Genomic DNA, 19069 nt, shown 5'->3' on the forward strand with positions numbered 1-19069 from the left:
ACAGTGAAGACGGCTGTCTGTGAACCAGGGAGTGCACCCTCAGCAGACACTCAACCTGCTGGCGCCATGTTCTTGGACTCCCTAGACTGCAGAACTGTAAGAGGCACATTTTTGACGTTGAGAAGCCACCTAGTCTATGGTGTTCTGTTAAAGCAGCCCAAGCCCACTAAGACAGCAGCAGGAACATTTCAACCTGAGCTGTCTAAACACACCTTCCCGCCTCAAATGAAAACCTCATCTAGGTTTTCCTGTTATTGTAACTATCACTCCTTATTTTTTAAATGAAGAAATAAAAATTACGTGAGAAACTGAAACCCATGTGAAGCATTCTAGACTCAGTCATGGGAAATAAGGAAGCTCAGGATCCTGGAGGCTCCAAATCATTCTTCTTATCAGCCAAAAACCCCGCTCCTCCTCAACCCACCCACCCAGCTAAAAACAAGCCAAAGAGGAGCCTTTCTAGAGGCTTCACTTTCCTCAGAACAAGAGAAAAACTCTCTTCAAAATCAGCAGTCAAAATGTGAACTAATAGACCAGTCAAACCTCTGGATGTGAAACAAAACAATTTTAATTTCAGAATATTACAAGAATATAAAAGAAAGACAATGCATAGGATCATTTCTTCACAATTACACACATATAGTCAAATAAGAATGAAAACTTTAAACAAAACAGTTAAGAAACCTTGTTTCTCTTGTTGAGCAAGATGAGGGGATAGGACAAAGACAACCCTTGCTCTGCAGAAAGAACCCTGGGGTGAGGGAATATTTCCCCCACAGGTTCTATCTGTCCCCAGACATGGCCAGGGGAGGGCTCCATGGCTCTTTAGCATAGGCTATGGTCTCACATACTCCAGTCTCCATGGTAACCCAAGCACTCAGGCTATTATGTCCCACATCTCCTCGCTGGCCTGCTTCTGTCAACTCTACGCTGGTAGAAGATCTCAGCATTAGCTGTCTAGGGAAGCTAACTTCCTACAGTGAGTTTTAGTTGAGTTAATCACCACTGGTGTAAAAAGCCTGTGCAACTTAGGAACCCAAATCTTTCCCAAATTCTAGACAATCCCACAAAATGCTAGTATCTAGGTTTAGATCTAGGTCCTGTCTTCTGTTTGAAGGTTTCAGGGTAAAGGAGGGCAGAGATAAGGCTCTCTCCTGGGGAAAGGAGTTCTACACAAAAATGATCTCAGAATGGGGCCATTAGCCTCAAGCATCTGTATGAGGCCTTATAGGAAAGAAGACAGAGTCTAGAGACATCTATTCCTAAAAGTCACCCGGTTGCATGGCCAGTCACAGTGGGGCACGTTCCCAGTGACCTCAGGTTCTCCTAGAAGGCAGTATTTTCAACTGTATGCTAACACAGGCTCCTGTGAGGGAAGCTGAACAGAAACATTCCTGCTCAGGAGGAGAGAATGGCTCTGTTCTGACACTCTAGGATCTACTGTTCTGTTCTAGGTTAACAGAACAGATAACTCTGGAGCACCCAGGTGTCACTGTAGTCAACAGCCCTCCACTAGCCCATTTCCCAAGGGTGTTCCCTTATCCTTCCTGAATGACTCTGGAAGGACATTCTGGGTAAAGAGCTTTCTTTTGTGGAGGATCAACTGTAGTTTTGGTTACGATTCATTACCTGCTCCTTTTTTTATGGTTCATTACCTGCTCCTATTTTGGCACTCAGGAAGAGTCAGTATCTCCTGATGCTCTTTCACTGCTGGCAGGGTTTTCCACACCACATTCATTGGTCCCAATGTAAAAGTTTATCATTGTAAAAGGCGATAAACTCCAACACCTATGGTTCTCACCAATTCAGTCAGTGGGGTTCACACAGTACAGTCTGGACCAGGAAGGTGGCCTACAGTTTAATATGTGTATCCTGGCACAAACACAACGCCCCATATTGACACCACATCAAACCCCATCACAGGTGACCCCAGAAAGAAATGAAGTTGTAAAAACCACAAGAAGAGGCACTTCCAAAGAGATTGTTCCAACATGAAAAACAAACACAATGAAATGGATTCAAAAAAAATCTTATAGATTAAAAAACTCTGTTAAATACTGGCTCAAAAACAATACCTGCCCACCAAATCAGAAGGGAGACAGCAGCCTTCTGTGGCAAATAATAAAAGGGGTTTTGTCTGTGTTTTCTGTAAGATTCCACAGGATTAGAATAGTTACATATTACAAGGTAGGAGGTTATGCTGCTTACTCCTCAAATTTGGATTCTAAGTCAATCACAGCTTCTATTAAGAAAAATGACCTATAAACCCCTAAAGCAAGAGAAAACACAATAAATAAACAAAACACACACAAACTACCCAAGGAGACCAGCTATATAAAGGCATGTGCATGTGATAAATATCTCTCTCACGACCCTCACCCCAGAACACAACCCTTGCTCTCTGATTCCATTCACCCAAAGAGCATCTACGTCCATCTAAAACTCAGCTACTTCCCTTAAATAGAACCAAAAACTAACACAATGACAAGGAGCTATCAGGTCACCACTCTGCTCCCTCTACCTGATGCCAGCCCTGTTTAACAGACCACAGCACCACTTCAGGATGAAGCACATCTAAACAAACAAAGGAAAGAAGGAAGAGTTAAGGAAGAACACCATTTCAATTTGGTGATACCAAAAGGGTTTTCTGTTTGAATTAACTGCTATCTAGTGTAAGAGATTTCATTTTCTTAATAAGAAAAAAAAGTCAAGTATTTAATAGAAACCTACGCAAATGAATTTGCTAATATGTGTTTTTAAAAATGACATAAAACTACTCTAGAGAAAGGGGCTTCTAAGCAGTTTTGTTTTCCTAACCATCTATTGTTCACACTCTATTAAGCTGGAAGACCAAATTTTACATTTTTCTCCACTATTGCTGTTACAGCAGCAAAAGCAGCAGAAAGGCTGGTAGAGAGGGCTGCCAGCTGGGCACAAGGCCAAACTCTGCTCCCCCAGTCATCTTTCATTTCGGCAATGGTGCAGCATATTCAACAGTTTAGAAATAGGTCAGCAAACCACATTTTGTGGGGCAACTGCTTCCCCATAGTGGCCTGACTCAGCTCCAACCCACAGGGTGAGAAGGGCTATAGAGCTCCACAGAGCCAGGCACAAACCTGAGCATTCTCCCCTGCCACGTGCTGCTCTCTGGGCAGACACCAGTTCATACTAGGTCGAAGCCATGCCACTGCTCCATCCAACATATGTGAACACACCAAGTCCAAAAACCAGAAGCTCTGGCCCCATCTCCAAATTACCACCTGTGCCCCTTCTGACAAGGAGAGGGCGGCACAGTAATACTCCTTGAACATTGGTGATAAGCCACAGCTGCTTCCAAATAAGAACATTCTCTCCTTTAAATCCTGTCAACCCTGCAGAGGCTGCTGCTGGCTTCTTTTCTCGGATTCTAACTCGTTCTCAGGAGACGGTCTAGCCTGCACCCTCAGAGGGTGCAATATAATCCCACCCATAAAGACTCATCCTGGGACATAAAGGCAGCCAGTCCCTCCTAGGCACACTCCAGAGCTTCCTCCACATACAAATATTTCAGCAAACTTCTACTATGCTGTCAGTGACTTTTCTTGAGTCACAGTGATTTGGTTCAGAAGTATTACGTTGGCACCAGAGATGTTTTAGTCAAGAGGCAATTGAATGAAGGTAACAAGTTCAGCAAAACACAATTAGGAAAAAAGGGAAAGAGAAAGATGGACAAGGGAGGGAGAAATGGAAGGAAGGAAGGAAAAGAGTTTAATAATTAAGATTTGTTAAAATACTGTATCATTCTGAATTCTCTTTTTCAATACTGCAGGTCAAATACTCTGGTGTCAGACCCAAGAAATAATAAAAAATGTCCAGAAAAGCTATAAATTCTTTGGACACAAATCAGGTATTGAGGAATACAGCCTCATAAGATAAAGAGTTTTCCCAAAGCTCAAAGTGAAAACAAGGGAAAGGCATCTAGCTTAGAGCCCATCCAAAAACATGGCTTTTAAAACAAAAAAATAAACAAAACAACCAAATACCCAACACTATCAAAACAGAGAAAACCCAAAATATCCATTAAAATAACATCAGTCCACTAGGACTGACAGTGCTTTTCAAAATTACTGGCAGTTGAGCACACATTTCATATTTTTTTCAAAAGTGGAATCTGCCTAAACACATTGAATGAGCACCGAAGCCCACCTTACTGTGCTATGTAAGTTGATTGGACAGTCAGTGGTTTCCCCATATTAAAAAAGAGAGAGAGAGCCTAAGCAGTCTCTCAGAAGGCACAGCTTACAAACATCATCCAGTGAGTGGGATTAGAGGTATCAGTCGGGTCATGGTATTAGTTGGCCTTGACAATTCAAAATGCAGCAAGCAAGCTGCAAGTCCAAGCTTTGCTGTGGGCAGGAGTAACACCTTGTCCACTAAAGAGAAAATTCTGCATGGACCATAGGAGACAACTCTGGATCCTTCAGAGAAATCCTAGGTTGAAGGAAAAACAAGAGCATTAGACATGTTCTTAAATCTTTCTTTTTGCAGACATCCCATTCAGAAGCCACAGGGTCTACATTTAGTATCTTCTCCAAACTGAGGGCTAATGAGTTTAATTAAGAATTTGTGACTCTACCAAATAAACATCTGCCTGACATAATCTCATTCATTAAATCATCTTAATGGCTATAACAGCTAAAAATAAGTGCATATTTTGTGCTGCTCTAAGTTATTTACGTACATTATTTATCCTCACAATAACCAGTATATGAGGTACTACTCCTACCATCTTACAGAGGAAGAATCCGCAGCCTACACAGTTCACTTGCCCGAGGACTAATATATAGCTATTAAGCAGCAAAACTGGGAATGGAACCCAAGCCCAGCTGAATGCAGAACTCATGCTCCCACCACCACTACCCCTCTCAACAGTGAATGTTTACTAAAAGTCGACTCAGCACAAGGCACTGTCATTTTTCAGAGGAAGAGAAGAACAGGAGACAGAAGGCCACAAATACACTAAGTCTGACATTTGTCTTCTAGAAGAGAAACTAGTTACAGAGATAAGACAACACATGTGAAGTAAATACAGTAAATCATACTAAGTGTCAATATTTTTGTAGCATTAGTAAGTTCAAAGGAAAAAGTATTATATCTAGCTGCATTAGCCAGAGGAAGTTTCAAAGAGGAGGTGAGATTTAGGCTAGACTTTGAAGAATGGTAAGATTTTGACTACTGGAACTAATGGCCATTAATAAGTAGGTGCTAAATCAGTGGTTCTCATGTGGAGGTGACTTTGCCTTCTCACCCCCATGGGACATTTGGCAATGTCTAGAAGCACTTTTACTTATCACAACAGGGGGAAGGATGCTCCCAGCATCTACAGAGTAGAGGCCAGGAAGGCTGCTCATCATACAATGCATATGGCAGCTCCCGCCACAAAGCATTATCTGAACCAACATGTCAGTAGTGCGCCAAGGTTGAGAAATCCTGTACTAAATAAGTCTTTTTGGATTATGTTGTTGATCATAGTAATAAAATGTCATTATCTTCTTCAAAGAATATTTTACTTTTATTATAAACATCACTATCAAAAACTCTGGGGTTGTGTATTAATTGTTGTGTAAAAGAAATATATGGCAGGCACCTGGATCTGTGGGCTTGGAGACTGCCAACGTCTGAAGAGAGTTCAGACCTGGAGTTGCCAGGCTGGAAGTAGTTATCATACAGAGAGCAGAGCTGAGCAGTGGAAGGAGACCAAGCTGCAAAGAGGCAGGAGAAGCAAGAGCAGAAAAGAGCAGAGAACTTAAGACAGAGATCTGAGGCGGGCGCGTGGCTCAGCCTGTAATCCAGCACTTTGGGAAGGCCGAGACGGCGCGATCACGAGTCAGGAGCAATCGAGACCCATCCTGGCTAACCGGGAAACGCCGTCCTACCTCCAAAAAATACAAAAAACGTGAGCCCGGCGACCGTGCGGCGCCTGTAGTCCCAGCTCCCGGGAGGCCCTGAGACAGGAGAAATGGCGTGAACCCCGGAGGATCGAGCTTGCATGAGCGAACTCCGGCCCACAGCAACTCCAGCCTGGGTGACAGAGCGACGACTCCGTCTCAAAAAAAAAAAAAACAAAAAGATAGAGCATTGAAAAAAATAAAGATGTAGTGGAATAGGCAAACAACAGTAAGCCACTGCAGATAAGGAAAAGAATTAAAGAGGAAGAAGGAGAACGAAAATAATATAGCATCATAACACTAGGAAGGCATTTCCAGAGAGAGGAAGTGACCAGGAGACAGTAAAGTGAAAGTGCCATTGCCTGATCCAGTTGAGGGCCATTCGTTATCTCGACTTCTCTGAACTACTAACATTTTTGAGAATCTAATTAGAACTATATATTCTCTCCCCCAGAAAAACACACATATGTACCTACATAAAAGATTCCATCAACAATACCGAGAACTTTATTAGACCATTTAGGAAGTCCACAGATGACAAGGTCAAGAATCCCTGCCCTAAAGCTTACTGGTGAAATATTAAACTGGTTTTTTAAAAATGTCTTTCTTTCTTTCCAAGGTAGAGCTGTCAATACAGAAAGATATTATTTCCAGATGTCTTTCAAAAATGAAAGCAACAAAAGGTGTAACTGATACAAAACAATGTAGCCTTCAGAAATAACTTATGCTTGGTTTTGATTCATGGACATACAGAAATATTTAGACACAAAAAACTCAAACACCCATCTTGTCTCAATTAGACAGTCCAGCATAGAAGACAGAAGCAAGGAGGAAAGAAAAGAGAGTTCAGGTAATTCATTCAAGGATAAGTAAGAAGAATATACTGAAATCTAATTTTCCAGAAAAGAATTTATCCAAAAGGATTAGGCTTTTGTTCTCTATTGCTGATGTCTCAAATAGTAATTATGTTCATGTCCCAGCGATAAAACGATCATGTCAAACCAGACTCACTTCAGCTGCCACATGAGCCTTATATAACAAGACCAGGTTTCAGCTCGTTTTCTATAGTAACAACTATAACCACTTGTTAATGCTTTAACAATGACAATGTGCTGCCAAAACATTATTTCAATTGAGCCTCATAATAAATTAATAAATCTATGACGTAGATGTAACTTTTATCTTCATTTTCAGAGGAGAAAACTTGAATTCAGAGAGAAAGAGTGGTTTTCCTGGGTCAGAGGAATGATAACTCCCATCAGGACTAACCACAAATCTCACAGCCTTTCCACTGACCCACTTGGCTCCTTCAGAGGAAGGCACAGCAGCCTTTTACCAGAAGAGCCTGGGACAATCAGCAGTCCCAGCATTAAACAGTCCTCTTTGTCCTAAATAGCCCCCAAAATATGCTGTACAATATGATGTCCAGGATTCTTAGGCACGAGCTGTTGATCTGGAAAGCTTCACTAATTAGGGCTAGGCTACACAGAAAAGGAACCTAACTATTCCATAAGCATGCTCCCAGCACTGTTGAACTTGGTTCCACAAATCCATTTACATTTGTTTTTAATTTGCTTCACAAGTATTCTTAAGGTATTTTCCCCATGTGTCCTGTCTGTACAAGAACACAGGGACCAAGTAGGTCTGGGTTCACAGCTCTACCCCTTAGCACCCAAGACAATGCTGAGTAGATGGTTCAATAACCATCTGGGGAATAAACTCAAGGGCAAGGACCTGGTCTTGCAATTTTTATGTCACTTCTGACTACAAATGTACTATCCTGGGAATTCAAACAAATGCTACTGACTACATGCAGAAAGGAATTACATTTAGTAAGAACAGAGAGTAAGTACAATTAGTACCTTTTTTCCCCTCTTTCTTCCCTTCAGGCCACTTCAATCTTGTTGGTGTCATCGTGACAGCTGGAGAGCCAGAAAATAACTGTAATAAGAAAATTGTACAGTGGTTTCAATGTTCTAATGGCATTCCTATAGACAGACTTTACTAAATGAATTATTTAATTTCAATGTGAAGAGTTTTTCTGAGACTGACGTATTTATATCTCATTAATCTTAACCGATTTACTGCTGGCTTAATGAAGTAGGCATGCCTAGGATATCTTGAAGCACTACCCCACAGGTAATGTAGAGCTCAAATGTCACCTGTCACCTGTGGAATATCCCAGTAAGAACTAACTGCTTCCTCCAGCACTTGTTTAAGGAGCTATTGTACGGTATTACTCATCTGCTTGTGACTAGTGATATCCTTCTTGAACTCAAAATGTGTCTGTTGAATGAATCAATGAAAACCAACAGAAAGAAGGTAGCATAAATGAAAGGACTGAGAAAAAGCCATTTGAATGGCCCAAAGAAACACAGTAAAACAGATGACAGTATATCAATTTTCCTCTTTTCTACAAATACAAACACACAGACAGACAATCCAAAGAACAGTGTCTTACTGAGTTCCTATTTTCTTTGCTGGCTCCCTTCAATTCACCAATGGCCACAGATTCTGGAGTAGGGTTCCTCTTTTTCTTTTCTGACATCATCTGATTTCCCAGGACCTTCCGCTGATTTAGGAACAGAAAACATTTGATTTATAAACACCTACTGTATCAATAGTGGTGAAGGCTAGTATAGCTTTCAAAACTGTATACTAGCCTTCCGAACTGTAATGTCCTTGGGTTAAAAAAATCTCAGCATTCTGATAACTCTGTATGGACCTTCTCAGGCCATCTTACACAAGACAGGCCAAAGCATGTTACCAAAAAAAACCCCAAATCATTACTTTTGTTTAAGTGATCACTTTTCCTCCACATTTAAAAGGGATTGAAAGGTTAGAAGCAACTTTATAGTGGATTTAAACAAGCTGATATAGGTCAATTACAGTGTGCTTCTGAGACCAGTTAACTCAAAATATAGAAACACCAGTTACTCATCATATAATTTTTTCTCCAAAGATGTGCTGTCTCTGGCAACTACTTAAAAAGTCCCTCCCCCCTACTCACCACTAAGGGATACTTAGGCTGGCTCTTCTCTAAGGCACTTCTTCCTCCCTGTCATTTACTCACACAGGACTGGAACATTTGGAGACATTCTATAAGAGTTCCTAATATAGCGACAAGAAGGTAGAGGCCTTCTTAAGGGGGTCACATGACTATACTGACATTCAGAGCAAGACTAAAAGCTCTTTCATCTCTGAACAGCTTAGAAATGATGTAGTTTATGTGACCGCCAACAGTGACAATTCTACCAACTTTGGAGAAATCTTTCTTTTTTTTCCCTTAGAGAATAAATTTGAATTCCAAAAAAACATATCAAAACTAGAACATTAAACCCTACATTATAAATATCAGCAGCAATATTCAGAACATTCTGATTTAATAAATAATTTACATGAGAGGAGTTCTAGAGGAAAAAACTCTAGCCAAAAAAGGGATCGAGACAGGCTAGATGGTCAATTATACCTTGATAAGGCTGAGGGAAAACACAAATTAAAAATAATATTTTAGGCCAGAAGCGGTGGCTCACGCCTGTAATCTCAGCACTTGGGGAGGCTGAGACGGATGAATCACTTGAGACCAGGAGTTCAAGACCAGCCTGGCCAACATGGTGAAATACTGTCTCTACTAAAAATACAAAAATTAATTGGGCATAGTGGTACATGCCTGTAATCCCAGCTACTTGGGAGGCCGAGGCATGAGAATCACTTGAACTCGGGAAGTGGAAGTTGTAGTGAGCTGAGATCATGCTACTGCACTCCAGCCTGTGCAACACAGTGAGACTCTGTCTCACACACACACAAAAAAAGAAAGACTAACACATAGAGAAACATTCATCTGACTATAACTTTTCTGATTATCAATCATCTCTATTACAGGGAAGTAAGAGGGAATGATAGATTCTTCCAAATGAGAAGAAAAAAACAAGAATAAACCAAGGATTTTCATTTTACTAGCCCTGAATAAGCAAGTAAATGCACTTTTAGGATTCTAGCTAAGCGATTTTTTTTTAACGGGATAAAAGAAACATAACATAAAATGTACTATTTTAACCTTTTTTTTTTTGAGACTGAGTCTCGCTCTGTCACCCACGCTGGAGTGCGGTGGCACGATCTTGGCTCACTGTAAGCTCTGACTCCCAGGTTCATGACACTCTCCTGTCTCAGCATCCCGAGTAGCTAGGACTACAGGCGCCTGCCACCATGCCCGGCTAATTTTTTGTATTTTTAGCAGAGATGGGGTTTCACCATGTTAGCCAGATGGTCTCAATCTCCTGACGTTGTGATGCACCCGCCTCAGCCTTCCAAAGTGCTGGGACTACAGGTGTGAGCCACCGCGCCCGGCCCCTATTTTAACCATGTTTAAGTATACAGTTCAGTGGTATTAAGTATCTTCATAGTGTTGTGCAATCATCACCATCATCCGTCTTCAGAACTTTCTCATCCTCCCAAACAGAAATACTGTACCCACTAAATAACATCTCCCCATTCTCCTCATACTCTTAGCTCCCCTGACAACCAACCACCTTCTCTACTTTCTATCTCTACGAACCTGACTCATAGATACCTCAGTGGAATCATACAGTATTTTTCCTTTTATGACTGGATTATTTATCTTAGCATAATGTCTTCAAGATTCATGCATATTGTAGAATATGTCAGAATTTCCTTCCTTTTTAAGGACAAATAATGTTCCATTATCTGTATATCCAAGTTTTGTTATCCATTCATCAGTCAATAGACATCTGGGTTGCTTCTCCCTTTTGGCTATTGTGAATAATGCTGCTATGAAGACGGGTGTATGAATATTGCCTCAAGACCCTGCTTTCAATTCTTTTGGGTATATACTGGGAGTAGCATTGCTGGATGATAAGGTCATCCTCTTTAAATTTTTTAGGAACTGCATTACTGTTTTCCACAGTAGCTGCTCCATTTTACATTCCTATCAACAGTGCACAGGGATTCCAATTTCTCCACATCCTCATCAACATTTGTTATTTTGTTTTTTTTTTTTATAATAGCCATCCTAGTGGATGTGAAGTGGTATCTACTTGTGGTTTTGATTTACATTTCCCTAATGATTAGTAACGTTGAACATCTTTTCATGTGCTTCTTGGCCATCTGTACATCTTCTCTGGAGAAATGTCTATTTAATTCCTTTGGTTTTTTTTTTTTTTTGGAGACGAAGTCTTGCTCTGTCACCCAGGCAGGAGTGCAGTGGCGCAATCTCGGCTTACTGCAACCTCTGCCTCCTGGGTTTAAACGATTCTCCTGCCTCAGCCTCTGGAGCAGCTGGGACTATAGGCACGTGCCAACATGCCTGGCTAATTTTTTGTATTTTTAGTAGAGATGGAGTTTCACCATGTTAGCCAGAATGGTCTTAATCTCCTGACCTCATGATCCCCCCGGCCTTTGCCCACTTTTTAATGAGGTTGTTTTTGCTGTGTTGAGTTACAGGAGTTCTTTAGATTATTACGGATATTAACCCCTAAACATATATATGATTTGCAAATATTTTCTCCCAATCCTTTTCACTCTGTAGATGGCAAAGGAAATTTTGATGTCAACTAAGCCTAATGTCCTAGAAGCTACTGGCCCCAGGTCAGGATTGAGAGTGAATTCTAGATATCTATAAATTATAACTAGGACCAAAATTACAGTAAGATGAATTTGTAAATGCTAACAGCTGTATCTTAAAAAAAAAAAAATTACAGACACAGTGGCTCACATCTGTAATCTCAGCACTTTAGGGGGCCAAAGCAGGAGGATCGCTTGAGCCCAGAAATTCAAGATCAGCAACACAGGCTGTGCATGGTGACTCATGCCTATAATCTCAGCACTTTGGGAGGCCGAAGCGGGCAGATTACCCGAGGCCAGGAGTTCAAGACCAGGCTGGCCAACATGGTGAAACCCCATCTCTACTAAAAATACAAAAAATTAGCCAGGCATGGTAGTGGGTGCCTATAATCCCAGCTACTCAGGAGGCTGAGGTGGAAGAATCGCTTGAACCCCAGAGGTGGAGGTTGCAGTGAGCTGAGATCATACCACTGCACGCCAGCCTGAGACACAGAGAGAGACTCTGTCTCGAAAAAAAAAAAAAGACCAGCAACACAGCAAGACCCCATCTCTACAAACATTTAAAAATCAGGCCTGATGGCATGCACTTGTGGTCCCAGCTACTTGGGAGGCTGAAGAAGGAGGATAGCTGAGTGCCCAGGAGATCAAGGCTGCAATAAGCCATGATAGTGCCACTTGTACTTCAGCCTGGGCAACAGAGCAAGACCCTGTCTCAAAAATAAAAAAATAAATATTACAAGGTATTTATTTTAGGGCAAAAATTTTAAATTTTAAGCAAAGAGCTCCTTATGTGGCTGGAATTATAGATCTTAATAACAATTTTTAAAAGAAAAGCAGGGCAAAACACCAAAAAATCAAAATGAAACGAAGTCATTATCCTCAGCAAACTAACACAGGAACAGAAAACCAAACACCACATGTTCTCACTTATGAGTAGGAGTTGGCCAGGTGCAGTGGCTAACACCTATAATCCCAGCACTTTGGAAGGCCAAGGTGGGTGGATCACTTGAGGTCAGGAGTTTGAGACTAGCCTGGCCAACATGATGAAACCCCATCTCTACTAAAAATACAAAAATGAGCCAGTCATGGTGGTGCACACCTGTAGTCCCAGCTACTTGGGAGGCTGAGGCAGGAAAATGGCTTGAAACCAGCAGGCGGAGGCTGCAGTGAACCGAGATCAAGCCACTGCACTCCAGCCTGGATGACAGAGAGAGGCTCCATCTTAAAAAAAAAAAAAAAGGCCGGGCGCAGTGGCTGAAGCCTGTAATCCCAGCACTTTGGGAGGCCGAGACGGGTGGATCACGAGGTCAGGAGATCGAGACCATCCTGGCTAACACGGTGAAACCCCGTCTCTACTAAAAAATACAAAAAAAAACTAGCCGGGCGAGGTGGCGGGCGCCTGTAGTCCCAGCTACTCGGGAGGCTGAGGCGGGAGAATGGCGTAAACCCGGGAGGCGGAGCTTGCAGTGAGCTGAGATCCGGCCATTGCACTCCAGCCTGGGCGACAGAGCGAGACTCCGTCTCAAAAAAAAAAAGTGGAGCTAAACAATGAGAACATATGGACACAGGGAGGGGAACAACACACACTGGGGCCTGTTGGGGGGTAGGGTTGGGGGAGAGAGAGTATTAAGAAAAACAGCTGGCCAGACGTAATGGCTTATGCCTGTAATACCAGCAATTTGGGAGGCTGAAGTGGGCAAATCACCTGAGGTCAGGAGTTCCAGACTAGCCTGGCCAACATGGTGAAACCCCCTCTCTATTAAAAAGACAAAAATTAGCCGGGTATGGTGGCAGGCACCTGTAATCCCAGCTACTTGGGAAGCTGAGGCAGGAGAATCACTTGAACCCAAGAGGGGGAGGTTGCAGTGAGCCAAGACCGTGTCATTGCACTCCAGCCTGGGCGACAACAGTGAGACTCTGTCTCAAAAAAATTTTTAAAAATAAAAATAGCTGCTAATGCATGCTGGGCTTCATACCTAGGTGATGGGTTGACAGGTGTAGTAAACCACCATGGCACACATTTACCTATATAACAAACTTGCAATCCTGCACATGTATCCAGAACTAAAAATAAAAAAAATTTTAAAAATTTAAAAAAGGATACTCAGTGCTTTGGGGGCAGCAATCTCTTCCAAAAAACAAAAAAAAAAGAAAAGTAGAAAAGAAAAGCAGTGTATGGTACTAATCTCTCTCCAAGTTAACCAAAACCTTGCCTTAGTTCATGCATGGAAATTTGAACCCCATGATCAAGTTATCTACTGCCACCTGAAGGCAATATTCCTTCACTACAAGTTCCGATAGTCTGAAGACTTGTAAATTTAGTCTGCAAACACCGTGACAGCAGCAATAACATGGAAGCATATTTTGTATTTGTTTTAAAAAGATTTTTACTGAATTTGATACATGGAAGAAAGTACAACTGTTAAAATATTAAGCTCACAAAATCTAGGGTATCAAAACTCACTAGTCTATTAGAAAATTCAGTTTTCTAACAGTTTCCCTAGTCTGTCACAACTTCCTCACTTCTCCACGGGTTTACCAAATTGCATAAAAAAGTGTGTAACTTGAAGCAGGTCAGAAAACAAAAGAGGCCACTTACACTGCTCAGGAATGCAGACTCTGTCCTCAGCCCCAGAAGAAAAGGAAGGACCCTTACTTCTAGTACTCCTCACTTCACAGAGCCCCTTCTCTGATGTGAAACACGGCAAAGCGCTTTGCAATATAAAAGCTTTTCAACATTTTGTCTTTACCCCCTTATAAATTAGCCCTTTATAGGGTCCCCAAAACAGAAGAAAACTTTTATGCATAAGAAAATCACATTGTTACATTTCCTAAAATCAATGCTGAAAATGACAGCCCAGCATACCTACCTTAATAAGCCCACTGAAGGAGCGTGAACGAGCCCTCTTTTGTACCTGGGAAGTAGAAGGTTCTCGCCCTGGTGTCTGGGTCAATGACTGCTTATTAAACTAAAAGAAAACATAGAGAACATTTTATAAATATTTTCCCATCAAGACACAGCATTCTGTGACAACTAATAGCTAAGTGTAAATAAAAGTCCAGGAAAAACTGAGTCTGTGCATAGATGGATTAGGAGGTCAACAAGCAAATCACAAAGTCAGAAATGATGATGCCAAAAGAATTGGATTCAATTGCTCTGAGGGGCTCTGCACGCCACATTCCTTGAATGTAGAATTACTGTCCCTATTTTACAGACAAAAAAACTGAGACTTGGAGAGTTTATGAAATTTACCCACGATCCTCAGCTGCTAACCAAGACTTTTTTGCAACAAAGCATCTTGGAACCACAGAGTTATTGGCACAATCTAAAACAGTCCCTAATTTAACATAAATTGCATACAGAAATTTTTTAAGTTACTAAAACTCTTTAAATGGACATCTATCATGACTGCCAGCCAACAATATCATCAGAGGAAATACATCAGAATGCAGACTTGTCAATGCTATCAACATCAGCTCTCTGGAGGTACCTAAAGTGGAAAACGAGAAGACCCAATGCATTGAATAATCTTATTCAATGCTTTTTCAATGCTTTGATTAGCCATTCATTTCCCACTTAAAAAGTAATAATAATATAGCATTTAACTCTTCTACTCTTCTGCCTTTTCTGGTTGTTGTTGGAGACAAGAGTCTCACACAATTGCCCAGGCTGGAGTGCAGTGGCACAATTGCCCAGGCTGGAGTGCAGTGGCACAATTGCGGCTCACTGCAACCTCCGCCTCCCAGCTTCAAGCAATTCTCATGCCTCAGCCTCACGAATAGCTGGGATTACAGGCGTGTACCACCACACTCAGCTAATTTTTTCTATTTTTAGTAGAGATGGGGTTTCATTGTGTTGGCCAGGCTGATCTCAAACTCCTGACCTCAAGTGATCCGCCCACCTCGGCCTCCCAAAGTGCTAGGATTACAGGCGTAGGCCACCACACCCAGCCTCTTCTGCCTCTTCTAACTATACTTTTAAAATTTCGGAATTGTAAAAATTTGGAAATTTTATCAGTTCAAGTTCTGGAGGTTAAAAATTACTTTTACATAAAACTACCAAGAGGTTCTCAAAGTTAATTATCTCGGCAAGCAGAAAAATTAGCCACGTCTAAAGAGCTTAGCTAGTAAGTATCCCTCCTGAATAAACTGGGACAAGTAAAAATGCATCGTTCCTGATGTTGGCAAGGGTACAGTAAGGTAAATTCTCTCATATCCAACTCGGGGGAGTGTTACCTGGCAAAATGTTCTGGGAGGGTATTTAGCAAGGTGTATCCAGAGCCTTTTTAAAATGCATATTAAAAGTACATGCCACTAAAATACAAAATTAGCCAGGCATGGTGGCGTACATCTGCAATCTCAACTACTCAGGAGGCTGCAGTGGGAGGATCATGATCACCTGAGCCCAGGGAGGTTGAGGTTGCAGTGAGCCATGATTGTGCCACTGTACTCCAGCCTAGGCAACAGACTCAGAAAAAAAAAATAAAGTATACACCACACATAAAGGGTTCTTAGTCTGAAAAACTGAATTAGAATCAGATCAAACCTCTAGAAGTAGATCTAACTACCAGTTTATAGCATGAACAGAGGACTGTGAAACATGTTGAATAACATCACAGGAATGCAATCATTAAAATCCAGACTATAGGCCAAGCACAGTGGCTCATGCTTGTAATCTCAGCACTTTGGGAGGCCAAAGTCAGCAGATCACTTGAGCTCAAGAGTTCATGACCAGCCTAGGCAACATGGCGAAACTCTGTCTCTACAAAAAATACAAAAATTAGCCAGGCATGGTGGCACACGCGTGTAGTCCTGGCTACTCAGGAGGCTGAAGTGGGAGGACGGCTTGAACCCAGGAGGCAGAGGTTGCAGTGAGCTGAGATCACGTCATTCCAGCCTAGGCAACATAGCTAGACCTTGTCTCAAAAGAAAAAAAAAAAAACTCAGTCTATGGAAAACAATATAGTTTCTTCCACAAATAAGTTTCAAATACAATAATGTACCACATAATGACATTTTGGTCAATGACAGACCACACATATGACAGTAGTCCCATCAGATTATAATGGAGGTGAAAAATTCCTATCACCTAATGACATCACGGCCGTCCTAACATCACAGCACAATGTGTTACTCAAATGACTGCAGTGATGCCGGAATAAACAAACCTACTGTACAGCTAGCTGTATAAAAGTCTAGTGCATACCATTATATATAGTATGTAATTCTTGATAATGATAATAAATGGGCTAGACATGGCAGCTCACACCTATAATCCCAACACTTTAGGAGGCCAAGACAGGTGGGTCACTTGAGACCAGAAGTTCAAGACCAGCCTGGCCAACAGGGTGAAACCTCATCTCTACTAAAAATACAAAAATTAGCCAGGCATGGTGGCAGGCGCCTGTAATCCCAGCTACTCAGGAGGCTGAGGCAGGAGAATCGCTTGAACCCGGGAGGCAGAGGTTGCAGTGAGCCAAGGTCACACCACTGCACTCCAGCCTGGGTGACAGAGTGAGACTCCATCTCCAAAAAAAAAAAACGATAATAAATGTTACTGGTTTATGTATTTACTATACTATACTTTTATCATTATTTATACTTTTTACCATTATTTTAGCGTGCACTCCTACTTATTTTTTTTTTAAAGTTAACTATAAAACAGCCTCAGGCAGGTCTTTTGGGAGGTATTCTAGAAAAAGGCATTGTTATCATAGGAGATGACCGCTCCATGAGTGTCACTGCCTCTGAAGACCTTCTAGTGGAATAAGATGTAGAGGCAGAAGACGGTGATATTAATGATCCTGTGTAGGCCTAGGTTATGTGTATATTTGTGTCTTCAGTTTTGGGTTTTTTTTATTTTTTAGAGACAGAGTCTCGCTCTGTTGTCCAGGCTGGAGTGCAGTGGGAGGGATCACAGCTCACTGCAGCCTCAAACTCCTGGGCTCAAGTGATTCTTCCTGCTGAGGCTGAGGCCTCCTGAGTAGCAGGACTACAGGCACACACTCATGAGCCCAGTTCACTTTGTTTTAAATTTTGTGGATACAAGGTCAATGCTGCCCAGGGTGGTCTCGAACTCCTTGCCTAAAGCAGTCCTCCCACTTTGGCCTCCCAAAGTGCTGGGATTACAGGAGTGAGTCACCACGCCCAGGTTGTGTCTTAATTTTTAATTAAAAGTTTTAAAATTTACAAAAAAATTAAAAGTTTTTAAAATAGAAAAAAGCTTATAAAGATATAAAGAAAATATTTTGTACAGATGCATAGTGTTTTCATGTTTTAAGCTAAGTGTTATTACAAGAGTCAGAAAGTTAAAAAATTTTAAGTGTGTAAAGCAAAGAAGTTACAGTAAGCTAAGGTAATTAATTATTGAAGAAAAAAATGTTATGTTTAGTCTAGCCTAAGTGTACAGTGACTATAAAGCCTACAGTCATGTACAGCAATGTTCTAGGTCTTCACATTCACTCACCACTCACTCACTGACACACCTAGAACAACTTCCAGTCCTGGAAGCTCCATTCATGGTAACTGCCCAATACAGGTATACTATTTTTTATCTTTTATACTGTATTTTTACCGTAACTTTCCTATGTTTAGATACACAAATACTATTGTTACAAAAGCCTACAGTACTCAATACAGTAACATCCTGTACATGTTTGTAGCCCAGAAGCAACAGGCTACACCATACAGCCTAGGTGTATAGTAAGCTATGCCATCTAGGTTTATGTAAGTACACTCTGTGATGTTCACACAACAATGAAATCACCTAAAAACACATTTCCTAGAACACATCCCAATCATCAAGTGACACACGACTATAAAGAAAAAGGGAGTGGGCCAGGCACGGTGTCTCACGACTGTAATCCCAACACTTTGGGAGGCCAAAGTGGGGGGATCACGAGGTCAGGAGATTGAGACCATCCTGGCCAACATGGTAAAATCCCATCTCTACTAAAATACAAAAAAAAATTAGCCAGGCGTGGTGGCGCACGCCTGTAGTCCCAGCTATCCTGGAGGCTGAGGCGGGGGAATCGCTTGAACCCAGGAGGTGGAGACTGCAGTGAGCCGAGATCAGAGATTGCACCACTGCACTCCAGCCTGGTAACAGAGCAAGACTCCGTCTCAAAAAAAAATAGAAAAAAAAAACAAAAAGGGATTGAGAGAGAGAGAGAGAGAGAGAGAGAGAGAGAGAGAGAGAGAGAGAGAGTGTGTGTGTGTGTGTCTGTGTGTGTCTGTGTGTGTCTGTGTGTGCCTAAATGTAGTGTGGCACCCTGGATTGGATCCTGGAGAAAACAAAAAGGATATTAGGGGGGAAAAAAAAGTAAAATCTGTGATGTTAATAAATAATGTACTAATTTTTTTTTTTTTTTTTTTTTTGGACACGGAGTTTCACTCGTTGTCCAGGCTGGAGTGCAATGGTGTGATCTCGGCTCACAGTAACCTCTGCCTCCCTGGTTCCAGCGATTCTCCCCTGCCTCAGCCTCCCGAGTAGCTGGGATTACAGGCCTGCGCCATCATGCCTGGCTAATTTTGTATTTTTAGTAGAGATGGGGTTTCTCCAT

At 41.7% G+C, this 19069-nt stretch overlaps 1 protein-coding gene across 1 annotated transcript in view; it reads right to left on the reverse strand.

Annotated features, from left to right (window-relative positions):
- Nucleotides 1-544: 544 nt before the first annotated feature.
- Nucleotides 545-19069, reverse strand: part of ARHGAP19 (Rho GTPase activating protein 19) — a 42077-nt gene continuing 23552 nt past the window's right edge. The window contains exons 5-8 of the mRNA XM_017880052.1: nucleotides 14378-14476; nucleotides 8389-8499; nucleotides 7790-7868; nucleotides 545-4470 (exon numbers count right to left, since the gene is read on the reverse strand). Coding sequence (XP_017735541.1) covers nucleotides 4460-4470; nucleotides 7790-7868; nucleotides 8389-8499; nucleotides 14378-14476 — 300 coding nt within the window. The 3' untranslated portion in view covers nucleotides 545-4459. The remainder of the gene's footprint in view (nucleotides 4471-7789; nucleotides 7869-8388; nucleotides 8500-14377; nucleotides 14477-19069) is intronic.

Source organism: Rhinopithecus bieti, unplaced genomic scaffold (assembly GCF_001698545.2).
Source record: "Rhinopithecus bieti isolate Rb0 unplaced genomic scaffold, ASM169854v2 scaffold_425, whole genome shotgun sequence".
Lineage (NCBI taxonomy): Eukaryota > Metazoa > Chordata > Mammalia > Primates > Cercopithecidae > Rhinopithecus > Rhinopithecus bieti.